Source organism: Otolemur garnettii, unplaced genomic scaffold (genome assembly GCF_000181295.1).
Source record: "Otolemur garnettii isolate 467f Iridium unplaced genomic scaffold, OtoGar3 scaffold00001, whole genome shotgun sequence".
Taxonomy (NCBI): Eukaryota; Metazoa; Chordata; class Mammalia; order Primates; family Galagidae; genus Otolemur; species Otolemur garnettii.
In genome coordinates this window covers 28,674,640-28,685,913 of record NW_003852396.1, presented here as the reverse complement: position 1 = coordinate 28,685,913, position 11,274 = coordinate 28,674,640, and the positions used below count along the sequence as shown (strand labels likewise).

The 11,274-nt window shown below is 48.4% G+C and overlaps 1 protein-coding gene across 2 annotated transcripts in view; it reads left to right on the top strand.

Annotated features, from left to right (window-relative positions):
* The first annotated feature begins 3,574 nt into the window (after window positions 1–3,574).
* Window positions 3,575–11,274, top strand: part of PLEKHB1 (pleckstrin homology domain containing B1) — a 16,066-nt gene continuing 8,366 nt past the window's right edge. Inside the window, exons 1-5 of one of the 2 annotated variants that reach the window (XM_003780914.3) lie at window positions 3,575–3,614; window positions 6,285–6,360; window positions 7,731–7,883; window positions 8,558–8,660; window positions 9,954–9,993. In XM_003780914.3, coding sequence (XP_003780962.1) covers window positions 3,597–3,614; window positions 6,285–6,360; window positions 7,731–7,883; window positions 8,558–8,660; window positions 9,954–9,993 — 390 coding nt within the window. In that variant the 5' untranslated portion in view covers window positions 3,575–3,596. The remainder of the gene's footprint in view (window positions 3,615–6,284; window positions 6,361–7,730; window positions 7,884–8,557; window positions 8,661–9,953; window positions 9,994–11,274) is intronic. The other variant, XM_012813742.2, reaches the window with a different exon arrangement.

Genomic DNA, 11,274 nt, shown 5'->3' with positions numbered 1-11,274 from the left:
AAAAAAAAAAAAAAAATAAAGCTATAACCCAATTATAGCCCAAGAATATGGGGAAAGGGGAAAGAGAGGGAAGGGAAGGGGGACAATGGGTGGAGGGAGGGTAATTGGTGGGACCACACCTACAGTGCATCTTACTAGGGTGCATGTGAAACTTACTAAATGTAGAATATAAATGTCTTAACCCAATAACTAAGAAAATGCCATGAAGGCTATGTTAATCAGTTTGATGAAAATATTTCAAATTGCATATAAAACCAGCACACTGTACCCCATTACCGAAGCTATGATTTAATAAAAATAAAAAATCCAGGCGTTGTGGTGGGCACCTGTAGTCCCAGCTACATGGGAGGCTGAGGCAAGAGAATCGCTTAAGCCCAAGAGTTTGAGGTTGCTGCAAGCTGTGATGTCACAGCTCTCTAAGGAGGTGACATAGTAAGATTGTCTCAAAAAATTAAATAAATAAATAAATAAATACATATATATATATTTACATGAGCGGTTTTACTTTTGCTCAAATTGCCTCTTGATATGGACTTCAAGTGTTTTTTTTTTTTTTTAGTAAAAAGAGATAATATAAATTATTCTCATTATATTATCTAGAAAATGTAAGTAGTAAATTTGAAATTGATAAGCCAATCCACTATTCTCTAAACAATATATTATCTGTGAGCTATTTATCCACCAGAAACATTTGAAACAGTGAAACATTTTTCTCTCTGTCAATGGTTTTATGTGCCACAGTTACAAGAGGAATGGAAAGGTTACTTGTTGGCTTGTTGGTCTCCATAAATTTTAGCTGATTAAATGAATAAACAGACAAAATCTCTCTCTCACAGACGGACTGCTGAGGCTGAGATTCCTGATATATTCTCATGCCTTTGTTTCTGAAAGCACAGGGGTTTCAGCTTAGGTCCAGTTGCTCATCACACAAAGATTGAATTAAGATGAGGATTACCAAGAAAGAAAGACATTTAATATGATAGAATCTTGTTAGGAGAACTGGGAAAGCTGCCTCAGATCCATCTCTTAGACTAATGGAGAACAGAGGCTTTTAAAAGAGGGGCCATGCCTCAGTGGTTAGGGTGCCAGCCACATACATCAGGGCTGGCGGTTCAAACCCAGTCCAAGCCTGCTAAACAAAAACAACAATGACAATTACAACAAAAAATTAGCCAGGCGTTGTGGTGGGCACCTGTAGTCCCAGCTATTTGGGAGGCTGAGGTAAGAGAATCGCGTAAGCCCAAGAGTTTGAGGTTGCTGTGAGCTGTGATGTCACAGCACTCTACTGAGGGCAACATAGTGAGACTGTCTCAAATACATAAATATATAAATAAAATAAAAGAGAGGCTATGAGCCTTGGGGGAGTTTGTGGTGTAACAAGAGGCTTTTGTGGGTTGGAGGCTGGGTGTGAGGGGTGGTGAATTTTGGCATCAGGAAGTCTGCCTTGGGACCTTCAGAATCTCAGTTCCTCTGTCTTGTAGAAAATCCATGATTTCTGAGAAACAACTCAAAAGATCAAGTAAATTAAGGAAGAGGTTTATAAAAAACATACAGGGGTCATTGAAATTTGTTTGTGGGGCTGGTTATACATCTTACCACACAATTCATGCGCTCCTCCCATCTACACAGCTCTGGATATTTAAAACAATCCGGCCTGTAATCCCAGTGCATTGGGAGCTGGATCACTTGAGCCCAGGAGTTTGAGGCTGCAGTGAGCTGTGATTGTGCCATTGCACTCCCGCTTGGGCAACAGTGAGACCCCCGTCCGACAAAAATCTAAACTAAACTAAACTAAAAGAATGAAAAACAAACCACAACAAAAAGCCAACTACAATCCAATAGTGGTCATCACAGCTTTAGGGGTCTATAAATGCCCAGGAATGTATGCAGAATGTTGTGACTCATATGGACATGTTTTTTCCTGAGGAGTATCTACATCTATCATTAGCTTCTCAAAGAGGGTCATTGGCCAGCATTTTAGAGACACAAGCCAAGTACAGCTGATGTCTGTGGTTTTTAGACTGCCCAGTATCCTTTCTACCTTTTCTTGTCATAAAGAAGAAACAGAGGAAAGGGCTCAAGGGGGGTGGGAGGAAAGCCTGGCCGGCCAAACAAGGAAGTCTGGAGGGCCCATAGGAACATTCAACAGTTAGATCATCACTACGCAACTCTGCCAAAAAGAAAAAAGAGAGAGAGAGAGAAGAATATGGGTATGAGGTAACCGATGACTGACCAATAGGTTACCTGCCTGGAGATGCAGCAAGACCAAAGAAAGAGTAACAAACAATCTCAAACCCAGAGAGAGGGAATTTATACCTCTTCAGTGCCTTTGCCTCTGTCTCTTTTCTTGCTGAGAATTCTGGACCCACTTCCAACTCTCTTTGGAAGTGCTCTAAGCTTTCTCATTCCTCTTAAATAAAATTTCTCTTTGTTATACTAAACCTTGCACAAGTGACTTTTCTATTTCAGCTTCCTGTGCTGCTCCAGTTTTACTTTCGCTTTCTACCCACTTTTGCTTTCTATTCTTGCGTGCCTCGGTTGAACTTTCTAGTTCTGCCGAGTTATGGAACCAGGTCAACTGGGGTCGGGAAACCAGGACTCTCGATCCCCCAGCATAGTCTTCTCCTGAATTCTACACTGCTTCCTTTTTTTGTCTGGTTGCTAAATCTGGAAAATGAAATCTAGGTGTTTGCATCACAGACACCCCTTTATGAAGGGTGCACAACTGACTGTCAGGAATGGGTGCTGGGGAGAGGCTGAGAAGGCCTGATCCAGGTCCAGATTCTCTGAGGCCAGCTTCAGCCTTGTCTGCCTGCCTTCCCTGTTTCCTCCCTTCCCCTATCACCTCTCCTTCACCTCCCATAACCCCTTAACCCTTCCTCCTTCCTTTCATCTTTCTACTGTGGGGGTGGAAAACTTAGCCAGGCGAAGTTAGGGGTAGGACATTCAGGGGACCCAAAAGAGAGGGAGTTAAAGCCACAAGGATGAAAAACAGAGTGGTTTGGGAGAGGTGTTTCCTGGGGCTGCTAAGAGGGGAAGAGGTCAGTGACTAATAGGATATGACATGGCGAATCCCCCACCAAGGCACACACTACCCCAAAGGACGAAACGCATGGGTGGCTCGAGGTCAGGATTACAGAAATGCGGGAGCAAGACAGGGAGGCTTAAGGAGCCTGGCTGCTTAGCCAGGACTGGGGTGAAGGGCGACGTCCAGCCAAGCCAGAGACCAGGACTTAGCCCCGCCCCAGCCTGAGGGAGGAGGACTGGCCCCACCCCACCCCCCACCTAGCAGACCCCACCCCCACACCCCAGGGAATCTTGCGATTCTAGGCCAATACCACCACCTAATCTTGGACGTCTTGTGCAGTGAACTGAGGGTCAGACCCAGAGATCAGTCAGGAAGCTTGTGCGGTGGGGGCTGGGGCCTGCACAGAAGTAGGAGGACAACCTATCCTAGGATCTGCAGGCTTCCTTTTGCCTCCCCCTTCAGACTTCCACTTGGTAGCACCTTCCTGATCCCCTTAACTCTAAGGCGCTCAGGGAAATGACCCCCTGCAGGGACTTCTCGGAAATGCTGCCCTGGCCGCCCAGGAACCATGAGCCCTGCAGCACCGGTAAGGAAGAGTTCTCTGGGACTGGAGGAAGGGCCCAGGGCAGTGGGGGGCGCCTTCCCTAAGAGAGGAGACTAGATGCCTTTTAGGTCCTGATAGCTTCTGTTCTCAGAATGACATTCCGTGTCTGCTGTAGGTGGGGATTTGGAAGTCTGAACTATTCAAATAAGTGATCCTGCAAGGGCAGACCGAGGTAACAGATACAGAAACAGTCCTCCTTCTCCGGCTGGACCGCCGCCAATCCGTTTTCTATTGTGCCCTAGAGGGGACTGTTCCAACTTCCTAATCACACCATCCAACTCTTCATCTCGAAATCCCCACCCCCAAGTTCCTGTCATTACCTCATAATCTCCAAACTCTTAGCCTGTCATCCAAGCCTCTGTGCTGTTTCCTTGCAAACCCTGCAGCTCTGTGTTCCGAACACAGTGAAAGACTGGGCACTCTTGAACATCTTCAAGATGTTCGTCCTGGGAAACTGCCACTTATCCTCGAAAACCCCTTTCAGCATTCACTGGGAAGCCTTTCTGAACTTGGAGAAAGGCAGACTCTTTCCCTTCGTTAAGTCACATGCTGTACTCAAGCCGCGTGTTTACATTTAGGGTCTCCTCAAACCGCGTGTTTACATTTAGGGTCTCCATGCAGGCTGGAAGCTGGGGACGGAGGCGGAAGGGCAGCATCTGATGCTGCCCTAGAAACTTAGTTCAGGGCCTGGCGCAAACTGAGCATTGAAAAAACATTCAAAACAAGGAGTTTGGTTTCTCCTTGAAACTTTACCTTTTTTTAGAAAATGAGTTCTCGGCTCGGCGCCTATAGCTCACCCGGCTAAGGCGCCAGCCACGTACACCTAAGGTGGCGGGTTCGAATCCCCAGCCCGGACCCGCCAAACAACAATGACGGCTGCAACCAAAAAATAGCCGGGCGTTGTGGCGGGCGCCTGTGGTCCCAGCTACTTGGGAGGCGGAGGCAGGAGACTCGCTTGAGCCCAGGAGTTGGAGGTTGCTGTGAGCTGTAATGCCACGGCACTCTACCCAGGGGGACAGCTTGAGGCTCTGTCTCAAAAAAAAAAAACAAAACAAAAAAACAAAGAAAATGAGTTCTCAGGTTCTTAAGAAACAGTATTTCATGATAGACTAGTGAACAAATGTCTTAATAGAAAAACAAAATCGCAGGTGAGGCTGCGTCTGTCCCACTCTGGGCTACAGACTACAAGTCCCAGCATGCCTATGGTTGAATCTCTTCTCACCACACCCCCTCCGTGGGGTGGGGCGGGTCTGGGGGGCGGGCCCCAGGGGCAGCCAGGCCCTGGGCACAGCCCGAAGAGTGAAATGCCCCAGGGCAGTCTTTCTGGGGCGCACAAAAGCGCAGGCGCAGCGGGTTGGGTGGCAAGCAGGATCAAGTAGCAGCCGCTTTGGCAGCAGCATCCGCAACAGGTGTAGACAGGTGGGTCCATCAAGGGGGGCTGGCAAGGGAGTTTGCACCTGGTCCTCTTGTCTGACATGTGTCAAGAGTTTGGAGAGGGGAGGGAGTGGCAGGAGAAAAAGACAGGCCAGGCCTCCCAGCCCAGGTGTGCCAGCCCTTGCTACGCAGCACCAAGTGTGAGCGGGTGGGGGAAGGGCAGGGGCACTTGCTCCCAAGTAATTCGCCTTCAGGAACAGAAGGCACCTGGATCCCAATCCAAGCTCCATCATATATATGGATGAGTCATTTTCTGTTCCTCAGTCTATTCATCTGTAAAATATAGTAAAGATTCCCTTCTTACCAGTGTTACAGGAAGGACAAAGTGAGATAGTACATGTATTGGCTCCTAAACTTTCCTGTAAGTCGGAATCACCAGGGCATCTTTAAAGACTATCCATGCTTGCCTCCTGTGCCCAGACATTTTGATTTAATTCTTATGGGGTATGACTTGGGCATCAGTAATTCTCAAAGCTTCTGCTGGTGAAATGGTTGGAAGGCAGGACTGCAGTGTGTGAATCTTGGCTCCATTACTTACTAACCAGGTAGACCTGTGCAAGCGACTGGACCTCTCCAAGCCCCAGTTTTCTCATCTCTAAGTAGGAATAATAAAAATTGTTGGGAGGCTTACTTAAATGAAGGCACTGAGAAGTGTCCCTGGCAAATAGTGATCAATCATAGTTGCTGTTAAACAGTTATCTTACACACTTTGTAAACAGCTCTGATGGGTTTCAAGTGTGAGGGAGGCTTTTCTTATCATGAAACTCCTTCATTCATTACCATGATTCTAGTATTTTGTGCTTGCGATGTTTCAAAATTCTAGCGTTTCTAATATTTTAAGAGTCCCTCACTCTAGTCTCTACCTGCCTCATGGAAATACTTTTACAGACCTATAAATGGAGGACAGACCAAAGGGGCAGGGAGAAGGGATTTGGCCAAGGTTATGGAACTGAAAGTGGAATCTAGGCTCCTGGTTCCCACCCCACACCATGCCAACTGGTGGCTGCCCTGCTGACCCTGGAGGACAGAGCTCCTATTCTCTGCCTAAGCAGAGAATGGGGAGGAGACTGACTCAGCCTGGCCCTTGTTTGTTTACTAACATTCCCTTAAACGTTTCCTCGGTGGCTCTCCCAGGAAGCACAGGGCTGGGGGCTTCTCTCCAGGGAGGTGCTCTGGAGCCGCTCATGAGGCCTGTGTGTCCTGTGGCTCCTCTGACAGGTCCCGCCTGACTCCACCCTGGAAAGTCCTTTTGAAGAAATGGCCCTGGTGAGGGGCGGCTGGCTATGGAGACAGAGTGAGTGATCCTGGGCCTAGCCTTCCTGTGTCCTGTACCTTGTCCTGGGCAGGGGTGAGGGAAATGGCTTTGGCTTATTGGGCCACGGTGAATCCTTTCTCTTTTCCCAAGAAACCAGGACCTTTTTATCCTTCCCTCCTTTGTCTGTGCTCTTTCCTCTGCCTGAATGCCTTTCCTGTTCCTGACTGCTTGGTAAACTTCTAATTCTCCAAGACCCAGCTCAAATGTCCCCCTTTTTAAGGAGCCCTCTCTGACTTTTCCTCTAACCCCTTCTCTTGCCCCTGCTGTAGCTCCAAGCTGGATTAGACACAGTGGTTCTCAACCTTCCTAATGAGTTGCCCTTTAATACAGTTCCTATGGGTCACGACCTACAGGTTGAGAATCACTGCCTTATAGTGATCTCCTTATAATAGACCTGTCTTTCCCTGTGGGTCTTCCCACATCCCAGACCCCATACCAGCCCCAGACTGCAAGCTTCATAAGGGCGGGGACTGGGTTTGATCCAGTGTGTGGCCATATTATCAGGGATGGCATAGAAGAAAATGAAAGATGCCTCCGTGTTTTGGAATCTGTAAAGCTCTAAGAAGCTCTTAAGGCCAGGCACGGTGGCTCATGCCTGTAATCCTAGCACTCTGGGAGGCCAAGGCAGGTGGATTGCTTGAGCTCATGGGTTTGAGACCAGCCTGAGCCAGAGCAAGACCCCATCTCTACTAAAAATACCAAAAACTGAGGCAAGAGGATTGTTTGAGCCCAAGAGTTGGAGGTTGCTATGAGCTATGATGTCACCATGGCACTCTACCCAGGGCGACAGCTTGAGAAAGAAAAAGAAAAGAAAGAAGCTCTCTTAAGTCTTTGCCCTTTTGTGCTAAGATTTCCACTTGCAAAACATCTGAAGCTAGGTCTTCTAGACCCCCCTTTGACCAGAGTCATGGTCTGAAGAGAAGCTAACCTGGGGACCCCTGGGACTAAGACCTCCCATGCCCCACCCCCCTCCATTCTCAGTTCATTCAGTCCAGCAAGCACTGAGAGCCAGGACCCACACCCCGCAGTCTGGTGGAGGAGGCAGACACTGCACCAATAACTGTCACACAAGTCAGGGATAAGAGATAAGATGGAGGCTAAAGGTAGGGAGAGGTCTTTGCCCCCATCCACTCAGCACATTATTGCGCTCCACTGTGTATCAGGCCCAGTGGGAGGCAGAGGGTTAGCAAGACAGAAGCCCTGCCCTCATGTCAGGGGGTGAGTAGACAGGAAGAGGTGGTTATAGGATGGGGGCTGAGGCTGTCGGACCTCTGGGAACTGGTGTGGGGAGGTCCTATCCCACCAAGCCCTGGGATCAGCCCACCTGGTGGGTCTGGAATATCACACAGGCTCCATTCTCCGCCGCTGGAAGCGGAACTGGTTCGCCCTGTGGCTGGATGGGACACTGGGCTACTATCACGATGAGACAGCGCAGGACGAAGAGGACCGTGTGCTCATCCACTTCAATGTACGCGACATAAAGATCGGCCAAGAGTGCCAGGGTGAGCAGAGCCCCTTCCTCTGTGGCACTGTGACTATAGGCAGGCCCTCCCACTGTGTCTGACATCGCCTGCAGCTGGAAGCCTCCCTGCAGTTTTCAGAGGGTTTCCAGACATTGCTATTAAGCCTCTGTCAGCTGAATTCAGTGGGGTGTGGATTAAGAAATCAGTCCTTTATTGAGTTTCTACTCTGTGCTGTGTCTCAGAGGTGGTCAGATGCAGTTCTTGTCCTCTAGATGCTAGGTACTAGATCAACCTTCCTAATGCTGTGACCATTTAATACAGTTCCTGTGGGTCGTGACCCACAGGTTGAGAACCACTGTACTAGATAAAGATGAAGTGAAATAAGGAAGCTCAGAGAAGCTACATGACTGGCCCAGAGTCATAGCAAATCTCCAAATTCCAAATTCCAAATCTCCAAATTCCTAGACCAAGGCTCAGACCACAATTACAACAGGATAACCAGGAGATGTACCTAAAGAAACCAGCAATATGGAGAGGTTTTAAGGCTTTGAAGACTGGAGTAGAATCCTAAACAGAGTATGTGAGATCAGAGGAACTTGGCATTGGTCAGCAAATAGGACCCAGAGAAGTCAGTTCCTTTTCTTATTCCTGGTTTACTGGGTGAACCTCAGGCCTGTGCCTGTGGAAACCCACATATGTGTATCTGCTTCTAGATGTGCAGCCCCCAGAGGGCCGGAGCCGAGATGGCCTACTGACAGTGAACCTACGGGAAGGTTCCCGCCTGCACCTATGTGCAGAAACCCGGGATGATGCCATGTAAGTCATTCCCAGAAGATGATCGGGTAGAATCTTGGAGAAGGTGACCAGAAACCTCCTCTTCATTGGGCCTTCTGTTGCCTGATGGTATGAAGAGGGTACTGAGACCAATCATCAAGGGTGTCTCATTGGAGGCTGGGCAGAATGGATTTGAATGGCCCATGGTGATTGGTATGGGACACAGTAGGCTCCTCACGTGGTCTGTGATGAACTCAGGATTGTCAGGGGAGTCGTATGTGCTCCTACCTCAGGCATGTGGTCCCTGGTCATTTAGAATCAGGTATTTAGTGGTCTCTGAGGTAAGCTCTCACCTAGGGGTGATACAAAGGAGCAGTTAGGCCCAGTGACATCCTTAAAAAGTCCTCCCTCCCATTCCTTTCTGAGAATATGCCTTGTGGGGGAACTCTCCTCTGAGGGGTAGACCCAGATCTGCCCACAGAGGCAGCCGGCTGTGTCCCAGGGAGGGCTACCCTGATGTCAGATGCATATCCACTTGGCCATCCTGGGTGTGTCTTCAGGCACTGGCTGCTCACTCACATTCCATCCCTTCCCACCCTCTGGCTGAGGGACCCTTGGCCTTTGCACTGGAGGAGAGTGAGATGAGTGTGTGGGAGTGGGGAGAGCTGAGTGCTGAGCAGACAGCACAGAGCAGCCTTGTCCAACCCAGCCAGGAGCCATGGCAACCAACAAAGGCCCAATTGTCCTGTGTCTCCTGGGCCTTCCTAGGGCTCTGGGGATAGAGCTTTGGGAACTTTATTTATAAATTTGGGATGTGAAGATGGGTTGCTGTTTGAGCACCCACTCAGGCATGTCAGAATCCGAAGGCCCCTAAGAGACCACCCAAGAGCTGAGCATGGTGGCACATCCTTGTAGTATGCACTTGTAGTCCCAGTTACTCAGGAGGTTGAGGTGGGAGGATCACTGGAACCCAGGATTTTGAGGCTATGATTGTGCCACTGCAGTCTAGCCTGTGACAGAATGAGACTCTATCTCTAAAAAAAAACAAGAGAAAGAGAGACCACCTAAGCCCCAGCTGTCCACTCTATAGATGGAGAAATTAGAACTTGTAGAGGGGAAGAGACTAGGGACTAAGAATGAATTAGCCTAATTTAGGGCTCCATCCATGTGACTGGGGTAGGGGAGGAGTTAATCTTATGTACCTGAGGGAGTCAAGAGGAAATCCCCCTTCACAAGAAGCTGGGGCTTGAGATTGGGTTGGGAAAGAAAGTCCAAAATGTGGGTGTCAAATCTCTCAAACTCTCTCTTCATGGTCTGGTGGGATTTGCTTTGTAGAGCATGGAAGACAGCACTGCTGGAGGCAAACTCCACCCCGGTGAGTCCCCTATTCTTTCCCCCTCTCCTCCCCAACCCCATGTGCCATGGAATCATGGGTGACTCAGACTCGGTCTCCACCTGCCAGAGTTCTCACTCTAGTGTGGATAGGTTTGTGTGGACTCAGATGCCTGAGTCCTAAGTGGAAAAGGATAGAGGACAGCCAATTGGTGCTCAAACAAGGGAGAGAAAAAAGCCTCCATGAAAACTTGGAGCAGTGGCATGTGGGCTGGGGAAAAGGAGCTGTCTTTTATCGAGCAACTATTATGTGCCAGGCATGGTGCAGGTATAATTCCAGCTACTTCTCACAGCAGTTCTGTGAAGCTGGGATTATTGTTCTCTTTCTGCAGCTGATGAGACTGAGATTCATTCATCCATGACACAATACTGAGTTCCTACTATGTGCCAGATGCTGTGCCAAGTGCCAGGGGTCAAAGGTGAACCAAGGAGATGTGAGTCCTTCCCTCCTGGACTCAGCCTAGAGAGGAGCCAGACATGAAAAAAACTAATTGATTAGTAATTATTCCAATTTAATAGTGGCAACTGTTCTGATGGAGACTTGCAGTTTGTGACTCTTTGGTGGCCTGATCCAGTGGGACTTGAGACAAGACTTAAGTTGAGGTGAAAACTTAAGGTTAAGATTGTGTGAAAAGTGTGGGGATGCAGTGAAGAGAAGAGCATTCCAGGCAGAGGATCAGCATATTCAAAGGCCCTGTCTGGGCTTAAGACATTGGCAAGTGGAGGAACAGAAGGAAGGTCAGGGTAGCTGGTGCTCAGAGAGTGAGGGGGTTGGGACAGTAGAGAAGGAGGGTAGGTAGGACCAAGCCTTGTGGGCTGTGTTGAGGGTTTTGGTTTTTGCTAAGTGCACCAGGAAACCATTTAAAATTTTCTTTTCTTTCTTTCTTTTTTTTTTTTTTTTTGAGACAGAGTCTCACTTTGTCACTCTTGTAGAGTGCCGTAGCATCACAGCTCACAGCAACCTCCAGCTCCTGGGCCTAGGCAATTCTCTTGCCTCAGCTTCCTGAGCAGCTGGGACTACAGATGCCCACCACAATACCCAGCTATATTTTTAATTGCAGCTTGGCTGGGGCCAGGTTTGAACCTGCTACCCTCGGTATATGGGGCTGGCGCCCTACTCACTGAGCCACAGGCATCACCCACCATTTAAAATTTTCAATCAGAGGGATAGCATGAGCAGATCAGATTTTTATTTTTATTTTTATTTTATTTTATTTATTTATTTTTATTGTTGGGGATTCATTGAGTGTACAGATATATATAT